Source organism: Palaemon carinicauda, chromosome 31 (assembly GCF_036898095.1).
Source record: "Palaemon carinicauda isolate YSFRI2023 chromosome 31, ASM3689809v2, whole genome shotgun sequence".
In the NCBI taxonomy this organism is placed as follows: Eukaryota; Metazoa; Arthropoda; class Malacostraca; order Decapoda; family Palaemonidae; genus Palaemon; species Palaemon carinicauda.
In genome coordinates, this window is record NC_090755.1 from 63,939,998 (window position 1) to 63,965,408 (window position 25,411).

The 25,411-nt window shown below is 43.1% G+C and overlaps 1 protein-coding gene across 1 annotated transcript in view; it reads left to right on the forward strand.

Annotated features, from left to right (window-relative positions):
- The first annotated feature begins 1,224 nt into the window (after positions 1-1,224).
- Positions 1,225-25,411, forward strand: part of LOC137624471 (AP-4 complex subunit mu-1-like) — a 61,872-nt gene continuing 37,685 nt past the window's right edge. Inside the window, exons 1-3 of the mRNA XM_068355243.1 lie at positions 1,225-1,382; positions 4,316-4,401; positions 19,899-20,117. Coding sequence (XP_068211344.1) covers positions 1,325-1,382; positions 4,316-4,401; positions 19,899-20,117 — 363 coding nt within the window. The 5' untranslated portion in view covers positions 1,225-1,324. The remainder of the gene's footprint in view (positions 1,383-4,315; positions 4,402-19,898; positions 20,118-25,411) is intronic.

The window sequence follows — 25,411 nt, forward strand, 5'->3', positions numbered from 1 at the left end:
ATATGCAATTATTCCCAATAAATTCTACATTTAACCCCAAATGAGACTTTTTTACTTACCGTCCTGAGGAATGAAACATCATCTTGTTCGGAAGACCCTTCGCCGTCTGCCATCGTGTCGTTGAATCACACAAATGACAAACTATAACAAAAAATACACTGATTACACTTATTTCTTTCAGTTCATAGCACGACTGATTGGGGATATAGCAGCCCCTATTCCATGGCTGCTGCGAACACGCAAAGGTATAATAACAAGGGGATAAAAGGAGGCACAACTTTCTCTGCAGCGAACGCCAGTCCCCCACGAACAAGCGGGCTGCAGTGACCCTCGCCGAAACTTGAAGCCCCCGAAACCTCGCGCCCGGGACTAAACTTAGCTCTCGCGATGCCACATGGCGCCAGATGCCTTACACAACTTTCCCGTGATTCTTAGATATATAAGAGGTCTATGTGCCTGAAAAAAAGATATACACTTATTTCAATACATTCGAAGGCTACTGTTATTTGCAATGGTCCATATTTATTCAAAATCGTGCCTCTAGTCTATGCCCATACCCAGATATGTAAGCTGAAGCTAACAAGCTTTTTTTTTTTTTCTTTTGGTTTTGTTTTTTAAGTCACCCTTCATAATCTTGTTACTCGATCTTCTATGTTCATCGTATAGCATATCTACCATATTTCTGTAATTGCTCATATATCTATATTACAGAAACAATACCACTTACATAAAAAATGTGGGTATGTACCATTATTGAAATTGGCAGGGAGGTGTAGGTACCAGCCGCATAACAAGTTGAAGTTTGTTTATATGTATAAGAGTACCTTTTAAATGTATAAGTATAAATACCTTGTTAACTTAAAGATGCAGTTCAATTATGATAATTTTATTTGCATTACTAAAGTCAGAACATATTTCTACTTTTCACAGATATCATTAATGTATAAATATGTTATCTTAGTCAATTTAGTTTTGTCATAATTGATTAATATATTCATAAGAACAACGTAAATACTTATAAAATTAAATACAATACTATGAAAGTGTTGAATATATATAAATTCAAATACAATGTTATGAAGAATATTCACAATATGGAAGAAAATTTATGATATCGGTAAGGAATCGTAAACAAGTGACTATCGGAAAATTATTTTGATAGTGTTTCTGGTATTTCAAAAGGTATTTTGATTCTATTATAGTGAACGCAATTTGACTTATAAATTTAGATTCTGTCACTTATATATATGTCATTACCATGATTACTCTGAGGTTCTTCGTACTACCTACATAGACCATATAGTTATCTCTCTTATACTATATAATGTTAAGAGCGTTTTGCATCGCTAACAAACGCGGTGAAAGATTGTTCATTTCAATATGTATCCTTTTACGTATCTGCCAAAAATTATTGTTAGTTAAGGCTAACGAAATTATGCTTTGTGTGAGTGAGTTTGCTCAAGATTAGTCCTATGGTCTTCCCTTAGACCTGTGTGGTGTCATGCTCCGTTTACCTAGGTTCTCAAAGCGTATTGGGAAGCTTGTTGATTCCCTATGTACGGAAAAGTCAAACTGCAGAATACCAGCCACATGTCATACAATATTAGGTTTATAGCCCCATTAAGGTGTATTTGCATAGCTCAAGACTAGGCCTATGATCATACCTTAGACTTATGTTGCCGTAGTCGTGCTCCGTAGACCTATGTTGTCAAAATCTTTTACTAAGCCTGTTGATTCTCTATGTACAGAAAATTCAAACTGCAGAATACTAGCCACATGCCATGCAATATTAGCATTATATCCCCATTAATGTGTATTCCCACATCGCTTAACCTAACCTAGGTTTCTGGTTCTTCGGTGTATTGGAGGACTTTAGCCTCCCCGCAATTCTCCCATGTTTATCAGATCTCTGTCACAATAAATTGTCTCCAGTCTTAGGGTGAGTTTAGTTTGTTGGGATAGGATAAACTAAGAATACCCTAGTGTAGGGTGAGGTTTGTTGCAGGTGCCATAACCCCCATAGCTAAGTAGGTTGGATACAGCTTCTAGGTCAGGTTAGGTGAGGAACCTTATTTTGGGTGGTGTTCTTGTGTCTTTTCTCATTTAAAATGTGGTATTTCAGTCTGTCCCGACGAACTACAAAGGCTCTGATGTTACTATAGACATCTAGTCTTTATCTCTGTATAGTTCAGTCATCCTATTTTAACCTACCGGAGCAGTGTAGGCTTGCTTAGCCAAAGTCTCTGCTTGGGGTAGCTTAGTTTAGCCTAACTCCTCAACTGTAAAGCCTAGCATATCCCATATCATTTAACAAGTTGATCATGGTTAGATTCAGTATTGGAATTTAGTTTATCGGGGGTTTATAGATGTTTTCAAATGGTGGGCATTTTGTACAACGACAGATGTACCTAGTAACTACTAAAGGTAGCTTAGTGGTTTCAGGGGTGGTTTTACATTCCCTCGATAACGGCATGCTTATGTAGGTAAGGTTAGATAGGAATACCTTAGGTTAGGACATAACTTGCGTAGTCAGAGATCTACAAACTTTCCCAAATGATTTTGACAGTCAGAAATACTTCATTAACTCTATATTGTGAGTACACTCTTACATATGCTGATTTTGTAGACATCGGTGGTTTGAATATCCTGTTATTCTCATGAGTTTTTATAGTTTATTTATGACATATCTGTTTTTGACGTTGTTAATAGTTTATATAGGACATATCTGTTTTGACGCTGTTACTGTTTTTAGAATGATATATTGTTGATTTATTCTCATTATTTGTTTATTTCCTTATTTCCTTTCCTCACTGGGCTATTTTTCCCTGTTGGAGCCCTTGAGCTTATAGCATCTTGCTTTTCCAACTTGGCTAGTAATAATAATAATAATAATAATAGGAAAGTAAAAAAAAAGTGACTGAATGGCTTCAATTGAAATTTCAGTACAGTACTAGGTTAAAAACCTCACAAATTAACGTATGTAGTGACTGAACTCCCTTTAACGTTGTGTAAGAATTAGTCTAACCAAAACCTATCCGTCAGAGTCCTTTTGGAATACTTTATGGTGTATCTTAAACGATCCTAGCCTAGAGTGCTTTGTCTTACCCAGCGGCAGGACTTTAGCCTAAGATTTTGTACATTACTGTTAGTGTTTATCCTAAAGGCCAAACACGAAGATTATATAGAATTAAGAAATTCATGAAATACTTTAAAGAAATGCAGGATTATCTAGTATACCAGTAATAGCTACTACATTGGCCATGGACTCAATGGCTGGCCTTGACATCCAAATCATATGGAAAGCTTTAAGTCATGAGCATCGTCGGGTTATTTATTTTTATTGATTGAGAAAAAACTTTGCAAACTATTTGTCATTGGTTAAAGGTAATGTTTTTTTGAAGAAGATAGATTGAAGCGAGTAAATTATATTAGTAAAGCAGGACTAATAGATACTACAGTATATAAGTTTAAAGATAGAATTCATAACTTTAGCTCCCTACCAGTGTCTTTGTAACTATCTTTACAATAGATATTATGGATGAGGAGTTTTTGCAATTACTGATATAGAAAGAAAAGTCTGTATGATAAATGTAAATATTTTAGGGCAAAGGCTAACAAAATACCACCAAAACTTTAGTAGGTTATGCTGGCTTATTAAAGACCAGCCTCTTAGACCATTGCAAAGTTCACCACACTTAATCCCATAGGCAGTTTTGATATACGAGGCTATACAAGAAATAACAGTAACTATAGTCCATTTCTTTTAGCGATGCATATTTGCACCGACTCGCGGCGGTGGCCTTTTAGCTCGGAAAAGTTTCCGGATCGCTGATTGGTTGGACAAGAAAATTCTAACCAATCAGCGATCTGGAAACTTTTCCGAGCTAAAAGGGCACCGCCGCGAGTCGGTGCAAATATGCATCGCTAAAAGAAATGGACTATAGCCTCCTGGCTAGTACAGTGGTAACGTGTTTGCCTAGCATTCGCATGGTAGCAGATCGATCCCCGTCCGGACCGTGAGTTTAAGCTGTTTACTGGGGTAGGGCACCACAGTGGGGGGTTGGGCTTGTCCAGCTGATGTTCTGGTGAGCATGTATTCTGATGGAGCAGGAACTGAAACCAGACACCTTTAACCTTTCAATAGGGAGTCGGAGGCTGAAGCCCTGGGTTAGTGTCAAAGTACCCTAGAGTGTGTTAAGATATTATTGATAGGTTGTTATACAATCCAAGTTGAATTAAGTTCATGTGTTGCAATTTTATATCATTTGTAACTTGCAATTTTCTTTTGTTTTTATCCTTAACCCATTCTTCTCAGTTGAACCACTAGTGACTAAAGCTATCTTTGACCCATTTTTGTCAGAACTCTCATCGAGCCCTCACGGAGATCCACCACCATTTTTTGTAAGTTTATTGACTTTTTTTTATATTGTACATGAGTTTGCTCTTGTTGCTCTTGCAAATATAGATAAATTGATCTTTGTTGCTGTAACTAGAGTTTATTAGCAATATTTGTCAATATAACAGAATTTGTTTTCATGATAAATCAGGCTTTATCCTATGGCTTATGTATATTGAACTTTTGGTGAGCTGGCAATTCAACATGGCTTCCTGGCATGGACAGTATTTTTGAAAGTAAATTTGATTTGGTAATCATATATAACCTGTAAATTAATAGAATTCATTAGTGTCTCGGGGATGGCATTTACAGTATTCTAATTCGTATCTTAGGAGCCTTTTGCTGCTGTTGTATTAGAAATATAACTGTAATACTTTAAAACACATATTATTAGGTACAGTTGTATTTCGAGTTACAAGTTTAATTTGATCTTGGGAGTTTGCTCGCAAACTTGAATGTTCGTATCCAAAAATAATTTTTCCCATAAGAAATAAAAAATCACTTAATGTGCTCTACATTTTCATAAATACACATGTATATTGATTTTTAAAAGTTTTGTAATGGTAATCAAACATTTATAACCGCTAACATCAGAAAGGAATAAAAATTGATAATTCACAGTGAAAAGTAGAAATAATTGACAATTTTCAATATTAAACTTACCCGATAATCATGTAGCTGTCAACTCCGTTGCCCGACAGAATTCTATGGAGGGATACGCCAGCTATCACAATACTAGAAGGGGGTGTACTTACCAGCGCCACCTGTGGCCAGGTACTCAATCATTTGTTGTTGACACCTCCTCAATTATTCCTCTGTCGTGCTTCCGGCTAGACGTTCTGGGATACGCTCATGGTCTTCGAGTTTATTCATGGATATTTGGTGAAGTATTCTCTTAGATTAACGGCTGTCGCATACTGGAATCCTTTTTATATTAGCTAGATAGCTTTTATATAAATACTGATTAACGGTTAATGAATTTTTGCTTGTTTTTGGATCACCCTTTGACTAACTCTTTGAAACAAGATGTCTGACGTTTCGCAAGCTCCCTCCCATAGACGATGTAGGTCTTGCAATAGGCGTATTCCGAAGGCCTCGGTAGATCCTCACACCGCTTGTTCTGACTGTAGGGACAGGCCCTGTCTATTAGAAAATCGGTGTGAGGAGTGCGCCGGACTTTCGGAATTGGATTTTGTCCGTCTTTTAAAATATTCATCTAAGTTAGAGAGAGGTAGAGTTAGGAGAAGTTCTTCTCACTCTTCTATGTTTTCCTCACCTCATGATCCCCTACCTTTTCCTACCCCTGTAGTGGCTACCCCCGAACCTACTGTGTGCCCTCCGCCTGATATGTCTACTGTTTTGCGTGCTATTCAGGCTTTAGGAGATAAAGTAGAATCAGTGGTAAGTGACCATAAGTCTCTGATGGCCGAGGTTAAAGAGCAGAAGGTCAAGAGTGCAGTGGGTGGAAATAGTGCCAGTGCTGTGACGAGTGCTAGTGTCTGTGCAGTGCCAAGTGCTAGTGGTGCCAGTGTGGTGCGTGAGGATTTTTCTGTGCGAGCCAGTCGTCCTCCCAGTCCGGGACCTCTTGCAAGCTCCCATGCCCAGGGGAGAAGCAATGTCGAAGGGCTTAAGGGTTCGACAGGCCTTGTTAGGCGCACAGAATTATCCTCGGTGGTTGCGGGCGTGTCTTCCTTAGACCGTCACTCCCACCTGCAGACGATTGAGCCCGTCTTCTCGTCCGCTGATCTTCATGCAGGGAAGAAACGTTGGTCTCAGGTCTCGAGACCGCTTAAACGTAGAGTTCAGTCAGCGAGTGCTCAGCCAGGTTGTAGTCATTGGCTCAGCTCCGACTCGCCTCAGTCATCGGTCGACTGTACTCCGCCCAAGAGGAGTAAGGTTCTGCCTATACAGACCCCGACTGTGACTTTACCTCAGTCTGTTATCGTTTCTGCCGACCCCAAGTGGACCCTGCTTCAGTCCATGCAAGCTCAGCTTTCGGACTTGATGCGTGAGTGTCGGGCTGAGAGTGTTGCACCTCCTCCTCCGCCTACACTCCCTCCACCTGTTCTCGCTCCGCCTGTGCTCGCCCAGCCTGCACCTGCTCCGCCTGGTCGCAGCACCATCTGCCAGGCGTACGATGTTGAGCCACTTTCGGAGTTTGCTGTTCCCAGTGTTGTTCAGCCTCAGCCTTCTTTAAGGCAACCCTTGCTTTGGGATCAGGAGAGTTATTCCACTCTTCCTCCTCCTCCCCTTGCTGCTCCACCAGTGGTGCAACTCTCGGTTGGGGTACAACAACCTCTCCCCTCCGTGAGTCTGTCTGCTCAACCATCGCTGCAGCGAGCTCAACCCTCATCTAGGCAAGCTCCTCTACACCATGGACTTGCGCCTCAGGAGCCTCAGCTTGCGAGAACTTTACCTTGTTCTGCGCAGCCTCAACCTCTTCATGCTCCACTCATCTCACAGGAACAGGAACGGACTACTCCGCCTCCGTCCTCCGCTCAGCTTGTGCAATCCTTGGGTTCAACTCTTGCTAGGAGTCAACCTCCTTCACCCATGCGCCTGCCTTCTGCTTCGTCTGTTGTTCAGCCTATGCAGTCTGAGCCTCAGGTTTTCCCTCAAGATGAGGAAACCTCTGTTATTGTTCCTACCCGTTCTGACTCTGCGGTTCAGCATTCTGGTCCTATCGCTTCGCTACCCTCTGCTGATGAAGTGTCGGATGATGAGGAGGCACACCTTGATCCCTCATCAGACGTGGAGGAGTCTAAGCTTTCTCCATTGTCTATTGATTTTCGAAAGGTCTTGGCTCTACTCAGGGAGCTTTACCCAGACCACTTCGTCTCTGCTGTTCCCCGCTCTCCTCCATCTGAGTTTTCGCTAGGCGTACAACAAGCTAAGTTGAACTATACTAAGCTTGTCCTAGCTAGATCCTCCAAGAGGGCTTTAAGGATCTTAGGGGAGTGGCTTCAGTCTAAACAACACCTGGGCAAGACTTCCTTCATGTTCCCTCCAACGAAGCTCGCTTCGAAAGGTTGCGTTTGGTATGCCACAGGGGAAGCACCAGGCTTGGGAGTACCTGCCTCTGCCCAGGCTGACTTCTCAAGTCTGGTGGACTCGCCTAGGAGGACTGCGATGAGACGCTCGAAGGTTTGTTGGACCTTCTCAGACCTGGATCATCTTCTGAAAGGGTTGTTCAGAGCTTTCGAAATGTTCAACTTTCTCGACTGGTGCCTGGGAGCCCTCAGCAAGAAAACCTCTCCTGCGGACAAAGACTCTGCCATGCTAATTATGTCCTGCATGGATAAGGCCATCAGGGATGGATCGGGTGAGCTAGCGTCGTTATTTGTATCAGGGGTGTTGAAGAAAAGGGAACAACTGTGTACCTTCCTCTCCGCCAGCATTACACCGTGCCAACGGTCACAACTCCTTTTTGCTCCACTCTCAAAGTTCCTCTTTCCCGAGGAGCTAGTTAAGGACTTGTCGGCTGCCCTGATACAGAAGGACACGCACGATCTTGTAGCCTCATCGGCTCGTAAGTCTAAGGTTACCACCTCTGTCCCCAAGACTTATCGCTCCCCAGTGGCTGATACCCCGGCCACTAGGTTCATACCGCCCTTTCGTGGTAGAGCCCCCAGCCGAGGAAGCTCCCGTCCAGACTCTCACAGGGGCAAGTCTAGGAAAGGACCCAGGACATCTAAGGGAAAGCACTGACTCTCAGATTCTCCAGACAACAGTAGGAGCCAGACTCAAGATCTTCTGGCGAGCCTGGGAGAAGAGAGGTGCAGACGCACAGTCTGTCAGTTGGCTGAGGTACGGTTACAGGATTCCATTCTGCCTCAAACCGCCTCTGACCACATCGCCCATCAACCTCTCTCCCAACTACAAAGAAGAGGACAAGAGGCTAGCATTGCAACAGGAGGTGTCGCTACTTGTGCAGAAGAAGGCAGTGGTTATAGTCCGGGACCATCAATCCCCGGGCTTCTACAACCGTCTCTTTCTTGTGGCCAAAAAGACAGGAGGTTGGAGACCGGTGCTGGACGTCAGCTCTCTCAACGAGTATGTCACCAAGCAGACGTTCACAATGGAGACGACCAAGTCGGTCTTAGCAGCGGTCAGACAGGAGGACTGGATGGTCTCGTTGGACTTGAAAGATGCATACTTTCACGTTCCCATTCATCCAGACTCCCAACCTTTCCTGAGATTCGTTTTCGGAAAGGTTGTCTATCAGTTCCAAGCCCTGTGTTTTGGCCTAAGCACAGCTCCTATGGTCTTTACTCATCTGATGAGGAATGTAGCGAAATTCCTGCACTTATCGAACATCAGAGCCTCCCTCTACCTAGACGACTGGCTGTTGAGAGCCTCCACGAGTCGTCGTTGTCTGGAGAACCTCTCTTGGACTTTAGATCTAATCAGAGACCTAGGTCTATTAGTCAATATAGAGAAATCTCAACTCATTCCCTCCCAATCCATTGTGTACCTGGGAATGGAGATTCAGAGTCGGGATTTTCGGGCTTTTCCATCGGCCCCCAGGATAAACCAAGCCCTAGAGTGCATCATGAGCATGCTGAAGAGGAGCAATTGCTCAGTGAGACAGTGGATGAGTCTCACAGGGACCCTCTCATCACTGGCCCTGTTTGTCGAGCTAGGGAGACTCCACCTCCGCCCTCTTCAATTCCATCTTGCAGCTCATTGGGACAAGGGCTCGACTCTAGAAGCAGTCTCTATCCCTATCAACCAAGAGATGAAGACCACTCTCCGGTGGTGGAAGCACAATCTCCTTCTCAAGGAGGGTCTATCATTGGCCATCCAGACCCCCCATCTTCATCTCTTCTCGGATGCATCGGACTCGGGCTGGGGTGCGACCTTGGACGGACGGGAATGCTCAGGAGTATGGAACAAGGAACAAGGACTACTCCACATCAACTGCAAGGAACTGTTAGCAGTTCATCTTGCCCTGTTGAACTTCAAGTCCCTCCTGCTAGGCAAAGTGGTGGAGGTGAATTCAGACAACACCACAGCCTTGGCTTACATCTCCAAGCAAGGAGGGACCCATTCGAGGAGCCTTTACGAGATCGCAAGGGACCTCCTCATTTGGTCAAGAGGTCTAAACCTCACACTGGTCACGAGGTTCATCCAGGGCGATATGAATGTTTCAGCGGATCGCCTCAGCAGAAGGAATCAGGTCATTCCCACGGAATGGACCCTCCACAAGAGTGTGTGCAACAGACTTTGGACGTTGTGGGGTCAACCTACCATAGATCTGTTTGCCACCTCCATCACCAAGAGACTTCCGCTTTATTGTTCCCCTGTTCCAGACCCTGCAGCGGTTCATGTGGATGCTTTTCTTCTGAACTGGTCCCATCTCGACCTGTACGCATTCCCTCCGTTCAAGATTATAAACAAAGTTCTGCAGAAATTCGTCTCGCACGAAGGGACACGGCTGACGCTGGTTGCTCCCCTTTGGCCTGCAAGAGAATGGTACACAGAGGTACTTCAATGGCTAGTCGACTTCCCCAGGACTCTACCTCTAAGAGTGGACCTTCTACGTCAACCACACGTAGACAGGTTGCACCCAAACCTCCACGCTCTTCGACTGACTGCCTTCAGACTGTCGAAAGATTCGCTAGAGCTAGAGGCTTTTCGAAGGAGGCAGCCAGTGCGATTGCCAGAGCTAGAAGAATTTCCACTCGTAGAGTCTACCAGTCTAAGTGGGAGGTCTTCCGAAGCTGGTGTAGAGCCAATTCAATATCCTCTACCAATACCTCTGTGATCCAAATAGCTGACTTCCTTCTTCATCTTAGGAATGAGAGATCCCTTTCAACACCTACGATTAAAGGGTATAGGAGCATGTCGGCCTCAGTCCTCCGCCACAGGGGTTTGGACCTGTCTTCCAACAAGGACCTTCAAGACATTCTCAAGTCTTTTGAGACGTCTAAAGAACGTCGTCTTTCCACTCCAGGCTGGAATCTAGACGTAGTCTTAAGGTTCCTTATGACATCTAGGTTCGAACCTCTCCAGTCAGCTTCCTTCAAGGATCTTACCCTCAAGACTGCTTTTCTCGTTTGCCTTGCAACAGCTAAGAGAGTCAGTGAGGTTCATGCCTTCAGCAAGAACATTGGTTTCACAACCGAATCAGCTACATGTTCTTTTCAGCTTGGATTCCTAGCAAAGAACGAGCTTCCTTCACGTCCTTGGCCTAGATCGTTCGAAATACCTAGCCTCTCCAACATGGTAGGTAACGAACTAGAGAGAGTTCTTTGCCCTGTCAGAGCTCTCAAATATTATCTGAAGAGGTCTAAACCTATTCGAGGACAGTCAGAAGCCTTATGGTGTGCCATCAAGAAACCCTCGAGACCCATGTCCAAGAATGGGCTTTCGTACTATATAAGGCTTCTGATCAGAGAAGCACATTCTCACTTAAAGGAGGAAGACCTTGCATTGCTGAAGGTAAGGACCCACGAAGTAAGAGCTGTAGCTACTTCGTTGGCCTTTAATAAAAACCGTTCTCTGCAGAGCATTATGGATGCAACCTATTGGAGGAGCAAGTCAGTGTTTGCATCATTTTATCTGAAAGATGTCCAGTCTCTTTACGAGAACTGCTACACCCTGGGACCATTCGTAGCAGCGAGTGCAGTAGTAGGTGAGGGCTCAGCCACTACATTCCCTTAATCCCATAACCTTTTAAACCTTTCTCTTGAATACTTTTATTGTTGTTTTTATGGTTGTTACGGTAGGCTAAGAAGCCTTCCGCATCCTTGGATTTGGCGGGTGGTCTATTCATTCTTGAGAAGCGCCTGGGTTAAAGGTTTGGTAGAGGTCCTTTAGTAGGGTTGCAACCCCTTGTACTTTGGCACCTTTGGGTTGATTCAGCCTCCAAGAGGAACGCTGCGCTCAGTAAGGAAGACGAACTTTAAATAAAAGGCAGAGTAACGGTTCTATTCGACTTCCTTACCAGGTACTTATTATTTCATTGTTATTTGAGATAACTGTTATATGAAATATGGGATACTTAGCTATCCTTTAATCATGTACACTGGTTTTCACCCACCTCCCTGGGTGTGAATCAGCTACATGATTATCGGGTAAGTTTAATATTGAAAAATGTTATTTTTATTAATAAAATAAATTTTTGAATATACTTACCCGATAATCATGATTTAATCGACCCTCCCTTTCCTCCCCAGAGAGAACCAGTGGACCGAGGAATAATTGAGGAGGTGTCAACAACAAATGATTGAGTACCTGGCCACAGGTGGCGCTGGTAAGTACACCCCCTTCTAGTATTGTGATAGCTGGCGTATCCCTCCATAGAATTCTGTCGGGCAACGGAGTTGACAGCTACATGATTATCGGGTAAGTATATTCAAAAATTTATTTTATTAATAAAAATAACATTTTCACTCATTTTACTGCTTTTGTAATTTTCTTTAAAATGGTATGATAATCAGATGGAAAAGGGTTTTGTTCCTATGCTTACATACAAACCCGAGCTGGAATCTGTCATTGAAAATTGATAACAAACAGTCGCCATCCTTCTTCATCACCCCAGTGATGAATACAGACTTTCTTAATTTTGAGAAAAAAACCTGATTGCAAACAATCCCATTTTGGCTTCATCCTTTTCTCCCTAGATTCCAACTACTGTACTTGTTGTAGTTTCTCTACCTTGACAATTCACTTTCAATAAAAAAAAGAAAAAGGTTAAACAACAAGAGTAAGAACACCAAGAGTAATTCTGTACGCCTCTGCCGCCCGTTGAGATACTACCGCTAGAGAGTTATGGGGTCCTTTGACTGGCCAGACAGTACTACATTGGATCCTTCTCTCTGGCTACGGTTCTTTCTCTTTGCCTACACAGACACCGAATAGTCAGGCCTATTCTTTATAGATTTTCCTGTCCTCATACACCTGACAACACTGAGATTACCAAACAAATCTTCTTCACCCTGGGGGTTAACTACAGCAATGTAATTGTTCAGTGGCTACTTTACTCTTGGTAAGGGTAGAAGAGACTCTTTAGGTATGGTAAGCAGCTCTTCTAGGAGAAGGACACTCCAAAATCAAACCATTGTTCTCTAGTCTTGGGTAGTGCTATAGCCTCTGTACCATGGTCTTCCACTGTCTTGGGTTAGAGTTCTCTTGCTTGAGGGTACACTCGGGCACACTGTTCTATCTAGTTTCTCTTCCTCTTGTTTTGTTGAAGTTTTTATTGTTTATATAGGAAATATTTATTTTAATGTTGTTACTATTCTTAAAATATTTTATTTTTCCTTGTTTCCTTTCCTCACTGGGTTATATTCTCTGTTGGGGCCCCTGGGCTTATAGCATTCCTGCTTTTCCAACTAGGGTTGTAGCTTAGCATGTAATAATAGTAATAATGATAATAATATATCACGGTGTGCTGGCCAGGGGGTGGGCTTCCTTCACCTCTTGCCAGTAACCACCTACACACACTGTTAGAATGCTAACAGCTGAAATCTTACCCCTATTAAAGGACTTAGGGTTGTATTCATGTAGGAACAAATTTTCTCCCTGCATTTGATATACAAACTGTATACTTTACAGTATATGGGTAAAGTAAGTCAATATGTTATTTTTATTAATAAAATAAATTTTTGAATATACTTACCCGATAATCATGTAGCTGTCAACTCCGTTGCCCGACAGAATTCTATGGAGGGATACGCCAGCTATCACAATACTAGAAGGGGGTGTACTTACCAGCGCCACCTGTGGCCAGGTACTCAATCATTTGTTGTTGACACCTCCTCAATTATTCCTCGGTCCACTGGTTCTCTCTGGGGAGGAAAGGGAGGGTCGATTAAATCATGATTATCGGGTAAGTATATTCAAAAATTTATTTTATTAATAAAAATAACATTTTTCAATATTAAACTTACCCGATAATCATGTAGCTGATTCACACCCAGGGAGGTGGGTGAAAACCAGTGTACATGATTAAAGGATAGCTAAGTATCCCAAATTTCATATAACAGTTATCTCAAATAACAATGAAATAATAAGTACCTGGTAAGGAAGTCGAATAGAACCGTTACTCTGCCTTTTATTTAAAGTTCGTCTTCCTTACTGAGCGCAGCGTTCCTCTTGGAGGCTGAATCAACCCAAAGGTGCCAAAGTACAAGGGGTTGCAACCCTACTAAAGGACCTCTACCAAACCTTTAACCCAGGCGCTTCTCAAGAATGAATAGACCACCCGCCAAATCCAAGGATGCGGAAGGCTTCTTAGCCTACCGTAACAACCATAAAAAACAACAATAAAAGTATTCAAGAGAAAGGTTAAAAAGGTTATGGGATTATGGGAATGTAGTGGCTGAGCCCTCACCTACTACTGCACTCGCTGCTACGAATGGTCCCAGGGTGTAGCAGTTCTCGTAAAGAGACTGGACATCTTTCAGATAAAATGATGCAAACACTGACTTGCTCCTCCAATAGGTTGCATCCATAATGCTCTGCAGAGAACGGTTTTTATTAAAGGCCAACGAAGTAGCTACAGCTCTTACTTCGTGGGTCCTTACCTTCAGCAATGCAAGGTCTTCCTCCTTTAAGTGAGAATGTGCTTCTCTGATCAGAAGCCTTATATAGTACGAAAGCCCATTCTTGGACATGGGTCTCGAGGGTTTCTTGATGGCACACCATAAGGCTTCTGACTGTCCTCGAATAGGTTTAGACCTCTTCAGATAATATTTGAGAGCTCTGACAGGGCAAAGAACTCTCTCTAGTTCGTTACCTACCATGTTGGAGAGGCTAGGTATTTCGAACGATCTAGGCCAAGGACGTGAAGGAAGCTCGTTCTTTGCTAGGAATCCAAGCTGAAAAGAACATGTAGCTGATTCGGTTGTGAAACCAATGTTCTTGCTGAAGGCATGAACCTCACTGACTCTCTTAGCTGTTGCAAGGCAAACGAGAAAAGCAGTCTTGAGGGTAAGATCCTTGAAGGAAGCTGACTGGAGAGGTTCGAACCTAGATGTCATAAGGAACCTTAAGACTACGTCCAGATTCCAGCCTGGAGTGGAAAGACGACGTTCTTTAGACGTCTCAAAAGACTTGAGAATGTCTTGAAGGTCCTTGTTGGAAGACAGGTCCAAACCCCTGTGGCGGAGGACTGAGGCCAACATGCTCCTATACCCTTTAATCGTAGATGTAGAAAGGGATCTCTCATTCCTAAGATGAAGAAGGAAGTCAGCTATTTGGATCACAGAGGTATTGGTAGAGGATATTGAATTGGCTCTACACCAGCTTCGGAAGACCTCCCACTTAGACTGGTAGACTCTACGAGTGGAAATTCTTCTAGCTCTGGCAATCGCACTGGCTGCCTCCTTCGAAAAGCCTCTAGCTCTAGCGAATCTTTCGACAGTCTGAAGGCAGTCAGTCGAAGAGCGTGGAGGTTTGGGTGCAACCTGTCTACGTGTGGTTGACGTAGAAGGTCCACTCTTAGAGGTAGAGTCCTGGGGAAGTCGACTAGCCATTGACGTACCTCTGTGTACCATTCTCTTGCAGGCCAAAGGGGAGCAACCAGCGTCAGCCGTGTCCCTTCGTGCGAGACGAATTTCTGCAGAACTTTGTTTATAATCTTGAACGGAGGGAATGCGTACAGGTCGAGATGGGACCAGTTCAGAAGAAAAGCATCTACATGAACCGCTGCAGGGTCTGGAACAGGGGAACAATAAAGCGGAAGTCTCTTGGTGATGGAGGTGGCAAACAGGTCTATGGTAGGTTGACCCCACAACGTCCAAAGTCTGTTGCACACACTCTTGTGGAGGGTCCATTCCGTGGGAATGACCTGATTCCTTCTGCTGAGGCGATCCGCTGAAACATTCATATCGCCCTGGATGAACCTCGTGACCAGTGTGAGGTTTAGACCTCTTGACCAAATGAGGAGGTCCCTTGCGATCTCGTAAAGGCTCCTCGAATGGGTCCCTCCTTGCTTGGAGATGTAAGCCAAGGCTGTGGTGTTGTCTGAATTCACCTCCACCACTTTGCCTAGCAGGAGGGACTTGAAGTTCAACAGGGCAAGATGGACTGCTAACAGTTCCTTGCAGTTGATGTGGAGTAATCCTTGTTCCTTGTTCCATACTCCTGAGCATTCCCGTCCGTCCAAGGTCGCACCCCAGCCCGAGTCCGATGCATCCGAGAAGAGATGAAGATGGGGGGTCTGGATGGCCAATGATAGACCCTCCTTGAGAAGAAGATTGTGCTTCCACCACCGGAGAGTGGTCTTCATCTCTTGGTTGATAGGGATAGAGACTGCTTCTAGAGTCGAGCCCTTGTCCCAATGAGCTGCAAGATGGAATTGAAGAGGGCGGAGGTGGAGTCTCCCTAGCTCGACAAACAGGGCCAGAGATGAGAGGGTCCCTGTGAGACTCATCCACTGTCTCACTGAGCAATTGCTCCTCTTCAGCATGCTCATGATGCACTGTAGGGCTTGGTTTATCCTGGGGGCCGATGGAAAAGCCCGAAAATCCCGACTCCATTCCCAGGTACACAATGGATTGGGAGGGAATGAGTTGAGATTTCTCTATATTGACTAATAGACCTAGGTCTCTGATTAGATCTAAAGTCCAAGAGAGGTTCTCCAGACAACGACGACTCGTGGAGGCTCTCAACAGCCAGTCGTCTAGGTAGAGGGAGGCTCTGATGTTCGATAAGTGCAGGAATTTCGCTACATTCCTCATCAGATGAGTAAAGACCATAGGAGCTGTGCTTAGGCCAAAACACAGGGCTTGGAACTGATAGACAACCTTTCCGAAAACGAATCTCAGGAAAGGTTGGGAGTCTGGATGAATGGGAACGTGAAAGTATGCATCTTTCAAGTCCAACGAGACCATCCAGTCCTCCTGTCTGACCGCTGCTAAGACCGACTTGGTCGTCTCCATTGTGAACGTCTGCTTGGTGACATACTCGTTGAGAGAGCTGACGTCCAGCACCGGTCTCCAACCTCCTGTCTTTTTGGCCACAAGAAAGAGACGGTTGTAGAAGCCCGGGGATTGATGGTCCCGGACTATAACCACTGCCTTCTTCTGCACAAGGAGCGACACCTCCTGTTGCAATGCTAGCCTCTTGTCCTCTTCTTTGTAGTTGGGAGAGAGGTTGATGGGCGATGTGGTCAGAGGCGGTTTGAGGCAGAATGGAATCCTGTAACCGTACCTCAGCCAACTGACAGACTGTGCGTCTGCACCTCTCTTCTCCCAGGCTTGCCAGAAGATCTTGAGCCTGGCTCCTACTGTTGTCTGGAGAATCTGAGAGTCAGTGCTTTCCCTTAGATGTCCTGGGTCCTTTCCTAGACTTGCCCCTGTGAGAGTCTGGACGGGAGCTTCCTCGGCTGGGGGCTCTACCACGAAAGGGCGGTATGAACCTAGTGGCCGGGGTATCAGCCACTGGAGAGCGATAAGTCTTGGGGACAGAGGTGGTAACCTTAGACTTACGAGCCGATGAGGCTACAAGATCGTGCGTGTCCTTCTGTATCAGGGCAGCCGACAAGTCCTTAACTAGCTCCTCGGGAAAGAGGAACTTTGAGAGTGGAGCAAAAAGGAGCTGTGACCGCTGGCACGGTGTAATGCTGGCTGAGAGGAAGGTACACAGTTGTTCCCTTTTCTTCAACACCCCTGATACAAATAACGACGCTAGCTCACCCGATCCATCCCTGATAGCCTTATCCATGCAGGACATAATTAACATGGCAGAGTCTTTGTCCGCAGGAGATGTTTTCTTGCTGAGGGCTCCCAGGCACCAGTCGAGAAAGTTGAACATTTCGAAAGCTCTGAACAACCCTTTCAGAAGATGATCCAGGTCTGAGAAGGTCCAACAAACCTTCGAGCGTCTCATCGCAGTCCTCCTAGGCGAGTCCACCAGACTTGAGAAGTCAGCCTGGGCAGAGGCAGGAACTCCCAAGCCTGGTGCTTCCCCTGTGGCATACCAAACGCAACCTTTCGATGCGAGCTTCGTTGGAGGGAACATGAAGGAAGTCTTGCCCAGGTGTTGTTTAGACTGAAGCCACTCCCCTAAGGTCCTTAAGGCCCTCTTGGAGGATCTAGCTAGGACAAGCTTAGTATAGCTCGACTTAGCTTGTTGCACGCCTAGCGAAAACTCAGATGGAGGAGAGCGGGGAACAGCAGAGACGAAGTGGTCAGGGTAAAGCTCCCTGAGTAGAGCCAAGACCTTTCTAAAATCAACAGACAATGGAGAAAGCTTAGACTCCTCCACGTCTGATGAGGGATCAAGATGTGCCTCCTCATCATCCGACACTTCATCAGCAGAAGGTAGCGAAGCAAAAGGACCAGAATGCTGAACCGCAGAGTCAGAACGGGTAGGAACAACAACAGAGGTTTCCTCAACTTGAGGGAAAACCTGAGGTTCAGACTGCAAAGGCTGAACAACAGTCGGAGCAGAAGGCAGGTGCAAGGGTGAAGGAGGTTGACTCCTAGCAAGAGTTGCACCCAAGGATTGCACCAGCTGAACGGAGGACAGAGGCGGAGTAGTCCGTTCCTGTTCCTGAGAGATGAGTGGAGCATGAGAAGGTTGAGGCTGCGCAGAACAAGGTAAAGTTCTAGCAAGCTGAGGCTCCTGAGACGCAAGTGCATGGTGTAGATGAGCTTGCCTAGATGAGGGTTGAACTCGGTGCAGCGCTGGTTGAGCAGACAGACTCACGGAGGGGAGAGGTTGTTGTACCCCAACCGAGAGTTGCACCACTGGTGGAGCAGCAAGGGGAGGAGGAGGAAGAGTGTAACTCTCCTGATCCCAAAGCAAGGGTTGCCTTAAAGAAGGCTGAGGCTGAACAACACTGTGAACAGCAAACTCCGAAAGTGGTTCAACATCGTACGCCTGGCAGATGGTGCTGCGACCAGGCGGAGCAGGTGCAGGCTGGGCGAGCACAGGCGGAGCAGGTGCAGGCTGGGCGAGCACAGGAGCAGCGAGAACAGGTGGAGGGAGTGCAGGAGGTGCAACACTCTCAGCCCGACACTCACGCATCAAGTCCGAAAGCTGAACTTGCATGGACTGAAGCAGGGTCCACTTGGGGTCGGCAGAAACGATAACAGACTGAGGTAAAGTCACAGTCGGGGTCTGTATAGGCAGAACCTTACTCCTCTTGGGCGGAGTACAGTCGACCGATGACAGAGGCGAGTCGGAGCTGAGCCAATGACTACAACCTGGCTGAGCACTCGCTGACTGAACTCTACGTTTAAGCGGTCTCGAGACCTGAGACCAACGTTTCTTCCCTGCATGAAGATCAGCGGACGAGAAGACGGGCTCAATCGTCTGCAGGTGGGAGTGACGGTCTAAGGAAGACACGCCCGCAACCACCGAGGATAATTCTGTGCGCCTAACAAGGCCTGTCGAACCCTTAAGCCCTTCGACATTGCTTCTCCCCTGGGCATGGGAGCTTGCAAGAGGTCCCGGACTGGGAGGACGACTGGCTCGCACAGAAAAATCCTCACGCACCACACTGGCACCACTAGCACTTGGCACTGCACAGACACTAGCACTCGTCACAGCACTGGTACTATTTCCACCCACTGCACTCTTGACCTTCAGTTCTTTAACCTCGGCCATCAGAGACTTATGGTCACTTACCACTGATTCTACTTTATCTCCTAAAGCCTGAATAGCACGCAAAACAGTTGACATATCAGGCGGAGGGCACACAGTAGGTTCGGGGGTAGCCACTACAGGGGTAGGCAAAAGGTAGGGGATCATGAGGTGAGGAAAACATAGAAGAGTGAGAAGAACTTCTCCTAACTCTAGTTCTCTCTAACTTGGATGAATATTTTAAAAGACGTACAAAATCCAATTCCGAAAGTCCGGCGCACTCCTCACACCGATTTTCTAAAAGACAGGGCCTGTCCCTACAGTCAGAACAAGCGGTGTGAGGATCTACCGAGACCTTCGGAATACGCCTATTGCAAGACCTACATCGTCTATGGGAGGGAGCTTGCGAAACGTCAGACATCTTGTTTCAAAGAGTAAGTCAAAGGGTGATCCAAAAACAAGCAAAAATTCATTAACCGTTAATCAGAGTTTATATAAAAGCTAACTAGCTAATATAAAAAGGATTCCAGTATGCGACAGCCGTTAATCTAAGAGAATACTTCACCAAATATCCATGAATAAACTCGAAGACCATGAGCGTATCCCAGAACGTCTAGCCGGAAGCACGACAGAGGAATAATTGAGGAGGTGTCAACAACAAATGATTGAGTACCTGGCCACAGGTGGCGCTGGTAAGTACACCCCCTTCTAGTATTGTGATAGCTGGCGTATCCCTCCATAGAATTCTGTCGGGCAACGGAGTTGACAGCTACATGATTATCGGGTAAGTTTAATATTGAAAAATTATGTTTATATTCTTGCAAGATATTCATATGACTGAGGTCCATATTGTATGTACTGTAGGTAAAAGGCATAAAACCAGTAGTGTTTTCAGTTTGGGAAGAAGTTAGTTGCGTTATCATTTGAAAGGAAGACTAATACTTTATTTCTTTTTTTCTAGAGCAAAGATGATCACAATTATGTCTATGTGTTCCGAGATGACTTGTACTGGGCGTGTGTCGTCAGTCAAAATTCCCTGACAGATCAGTGTGGGCCTCTTTTGATGACGGAAAGCTTGAGCCAACTTCACCAGGTTTGCTCCACACTCTGTGGTGCATTAACTCAACACAGCATCACAGCTAATGCCACTCTGATTATGGAGATTGTACAGGAAACTATGGTAATGATTGAATTGGTCTAATGTATTTTAGTTTTTATACAGTACTGTTAATGGTGCATGAATTATAGTACTGTTATACTGTACATATACTATTGTGTAAATATTAGGAAATATTTAAAAGAAATATCTAGATTGTAATTGAAAACTTAGTAAAGGATTTAAAAGAAGTTTAAGCATGGGAAGCTACTACTATAATACTTGTAAGTTTTGCAGTTGGGCTGCAGTTGTATTTGAAATATGTTTACATTTCTGGCTATCATATAAGTCATAAAGAGATTTCATGTTTAGAGGCAGAAAGAAGTAGTTGTTCCTACACATAATAAAAAAAATCAACCTTTAATAGGAGTATGGCTTCAGTGAAGCTAGAAATGCCCGGCTAAACTTTTAACAAAGTAAACAATGGTTGTCTGTTGGGTGGGAGGTAGGCCCCACACTTTGACTTTGTTTGCCGGACATTTCAGAAGTACTTTAAAGCTTTCTCATCTGGCTGTTTTAATCTTTCTCTCTCTTTCATATTGAATAAAGCTCTTCCATACAGGTGAATGTTGATGGAAGAAACCTAGGATATGCAGTCTCCTGATAACTGCTATTGGTGACAGTTTTCTGTGGTACTGCATTATACAACATACTTTCCCTGTTGGTCAGCATATCTGTTACTATTCTATCCCTCGTGTGTGTGACCTTACAACATTGAAGATAGCGGGAACCCAAAGAAATTGGTTTTCCTTAGACATTGCTGATGCTCTCATCAGAGGAAGAGTTTTGTCATTGCCTCTCTTCTTTCCTTTAGTGTCTGCCAGAAGGTGCTAAGGATGTATCACCTGGTGGTGCTTTTGTGGTCTCTTTTCCTGTGAGAGTATTGTTATTGGCCTGTATGAGTGCGGAGGTGACGAACTATACAGTGGTTTCTTCTTTCTCCCTTGCCTCATCTTCATTAGTCTTCACTGCAACTTCAAGGAGAACAAGTAGAAACAAAATTTCAGTAGGACCAGTCAATTGTAGTTGCATACTGGTTACTTCTATTGTTTTTCTCTCCATAGGAAAGACAGTACAATACCAGGAATCTCTGTTTGTTCGTGAGTGCCGAGAGTTCCATCGGCTTAGACACTATGAAGGTGTATGACTATACTTGGTATGGATGCTCACACATCTTTTACCTGTTCTCCGTCTCATGTCAAGAGGAGTAAGAGCCAAGAGGTGTCCCATGGCGAGAAGAAACATTGTTACTTAGAACCCAAACAAGCTGAGCATATGCATTCCTGGTTTGGATGAAAGGGCATTGCAGATCTTTTACCACTTCCTTGACATTCTCTCATTCTCTGCATGTAGGTCCGTGACACTTGCGGAGGGAGGGTAACCAAAGCACAGGAACCAATGTGGCAGAGTCTCACGAAACTCTACCAATTCCTCTGCATGGTATCGTAGGAGGAACACCGTTGTACCAAACTTGACCCTCCTAATGTTAGGTGTTTTGGTATGAGGTAGAAGAGCTCATTCTTCTACTATCAGTACTAAGCCTCATGCAAGACTATTGTCACAATTGCTGGTGAGGACGTAGGCAGCTGCCCTCTTCCCTTCCCTGCCTTGGGCCTGAGAGGTTTCAGTGATACCATCACCACACATTGCCTTGAAGTGCCAGAGGTAAAGAAGCCACTTCGGTTTGTTTCTTTCACTCGACTGAACAACAAGAACCTTCCCTTACCAATTTCTCTCCATGTACGTCTAGTAGGGACGGCATGTACTAGGGATGTATCTACTGTATTTGGGAAGATGATCCTAATATGTTCTCACCTCATATGCTAGGTGAAAGATTATGTACAGTATCTGTAACACATCCTTCCCCGTAGAGTACGTTTCAATACAAGTGTTCACACACCTGCTACTTCTGCTCGTCCGAAGGAACGAGGTGCAATGTATGATAAATAAGCAGCTTCAGCTTTATGGCAGGAGCAGACCGTCTTATCCCATCTACAGGATCAACATTCCAGGCTTGGAGTACAGTAGGGTCCCGAATTATGCGTGTTCGAATTATACGATTCCCCATTTATACGGTCGGCAGTTTAAAAGGAAAAAAAAAATTCTGCAAAGCTGTTCAAAGTCTGCAAGTCAAGCACTACAAAATATATCAAATCTATTGCCTTTTTAGGTATATTGGTATCCCTAAATACAGTGCTTGATAATAAATGTTACCAAACGATATTTATCTTACATTTTATTAACATAATTTCATAATAAGTAGCCTATTTAAGGAAAAAAATTCCTTATCAACAATGAAATCAACTTTAAACTATGCGCGAATCCAGCTGAGAAAATGTAAACAATTGTGGTTACATTCTCTGCAATCTTTATCTTTCTCTAACCTTTCGATAATTTTAATGGTATTGTTAATGAAGGTATATTCAAGCATTATTTTTGTTTAGTATGCAATATATAAATGCTTTAGTTTTCCCTGTGGGTATTCTAGGTTTTCACACGTAGACTGGGTTCGTTTGTCGGCAGCGAATAGCGTAAATTTCGGTAACAAGTCGCCAGTATTTTGTCATCTAAACAGCATATATTTGCTTTACAGTGATTTTCTTTGTAGAGTACAAGGTGTAATTATAATATCCTCTCTCCAAGAGAGAGAGAGAGAGAGAGAGAGAGAGAGAAATCTCTCTCTCTCTCTCTCTCTCTCTCTCTCTCTCTCTCTCTGTATGTGTGTAAGAAATAAAATATTAGTTCACATATTACAACCTGAGTTTAAGAATGAAATTAACATGACTATTATTAGTTGCAGTGATCATTTCCTTGCTTCAAGTGGTACAAGAAACAAAAACATGGCATTCGGTTACAACAGCTAATTCTCTCTCTCTCTCTCTCTCTCTCTCTCTCTCTCTCTCTCTCTCTCTCTCTCTCTCTCTCTCTCTCTCTCTCTCTCTCTCCGATGTTATACAATACTTACATATACTGTGGATGAAGAACCCAAAATAGGTTTTATTAAAAAGCGTTAATTAAAAATGAAACAAAAAAATTATACCGAGTATAAATCCATTTCAATCGTAGATTAAAATGACATCTGATTTCGTCAGCAAACCACTATTTTTAGGAAACTTCACTTTATTTTAGAAAATTGCTACTATTTAAATAGTTAATTGTGCTTTAAGAAAACCCTGTACTTATGTTTTAAATTTCGGAAATGTTTTATAAATAGAGTATTGCTGACTTATTTTTGTTTAACTTTTGGCTGTGATCAGATCAGCTGATGTCTAGCTCTCGCTCTCAAGAATATGAGCGTACGAATACAATAACAAAGCATTGTTTATACCATTTCTTAACTTATTCAAACCATCTATACAGTTAATATTACATAAGCGCCAATGTCTTATAACCTATCATATTTATTGTTTAGTACATTTAAAACCATCATTCTCTCTCTCTCTCTCTCTCTCTCTCTCTCTCTCTCTCTCTCTCTCTCTCTCTCTCTCTCTTTCTGATACCTTTCGCTATCCCCCTCATTTCTTACCTCTCTCTATCTCTCTAACAAATGAAATCTTTGTTTCACAAAGTTCAGTTTTATTAAAAATCAAGCATGATTAAATTTTCATTACTTTTCCAATCTTGCACTATCTCTATCATATGGAACGTTCTAGCGGTAACCTAATTGTTCGATGACTTTAAAAACCGGCCTAGGACTTTCTTCTTCTTTTACCTTTTTCCAAATGGTTCCACAATTCAGGTGAGTACAAGTTGACTTATAACTGCAGCTAAGAAAAATATTTTGGATATGGAAAGGACAATTATCTTTCGTAACAGTTTAGAATTATCGTAAATTACCATACTGTTAATAGCGGCTCTTTGCTATTGTTGATTAAATGTATGAAAAAAAGTTTTCCCGCTTTGCTACGAATTTAGGAATTTATATGGATACGGTAAGTAAAATATTTGTAATAACATAGTGTTTACTAAATGCTTTTAATATCAATAGTTATCACTTTGATCCTGTGTGTTTGATGCGTTCGTTTGTTTATTATGATCGAAGATGGAACATACAGTAAACAAATGGAAGGTTTCCGTTTCAGGCGGCGTCATAAAGGAAAATGTTTTTTCATTTATTTCGAAGTTCTAAAAAAATTAGGTAGAACAACATTGGTAATAACAAAATCATCATATAAAACTAACCTATACACAGATGTGTAAATACATTCGTTTCTTCGTTATGATCAGAGATATACGTAAACAAAACAATGGTCGTCATTCTTCATTGTGCTTTTTGGCGTGTTTAGGAAACTCATGATATAAAATCTCCTTTATTTTGATAATTTAGGATTTTCAATGATACAAAAAAGGCCACTTTATACAGTGATGGTTTTTCTATTCACCAGTTGTCTTATACAATAGATATGACAAACATTAAAATTTGTCTGTATTTTGGATCATGTTATAACGGGAAATATACAGTGTTTACACACATCCTGGTTGTAACTTTAACCTTTTTTTTTCAAGTTATTAGAACTTTAAAGTATATTAAATGTTTGATTTATTTTTTATTTACAAAAACAATTTGGTATTATAAAATAATACAGTATAGTACATAGAAAGTATTGGAAAAGGGTGGTAAACACATTTGAATAGGCAAGTTGCTGGTTGCCATGGCCCAAATGTAATTATTTCTGTTAGGAGTGTTTCGAAATATGCGATTTTCCATTTATATGAGGTCATTGATCGACCAAATTCTCGCATAATTCGGGACCCTACTGTAATTACATAAGGTTTATGTCAATTAAAATTATAATTACCTGTCCTATACAGTAATCAAATTACATTTACAATTACAATTTCAAGGATGTAAAAAATACCAGATATTATAATTACTCACTTTTTATAATTCAAAGTTTTAATACAAATACATACAGTATATCCTATTCTATTTTTTGTACAATTATATTTTGTACACCTATTCCTTTGGAGAAAAACACAAACTGCTATTTGTAGTAGAAAAGAATGTATACATGAGTTTGGTATCCTTTTTAAATCAATTTATGCAATACAGTAATTGTAACTTTCTAAAGGCTTTAGTACAAATATGAGATAAACAAGTTGACATGAATAATCATCATCCTAGTATTTGCTCTAGTAAATTGTTAATACAGTATCTTTACTTTGTTGAAAAAGATAATGGATATGTGAACAATAGCATCTCCGGGGGCAAAGAGTCTAGTGGAACTCTCCTGGTTAGATTTTGTTGTTCAGTCATTATTCCATCTTGTCCTTCACTTCTTATCCCACCAGAACCAATAGGTGGGGAGGTTTGGTGG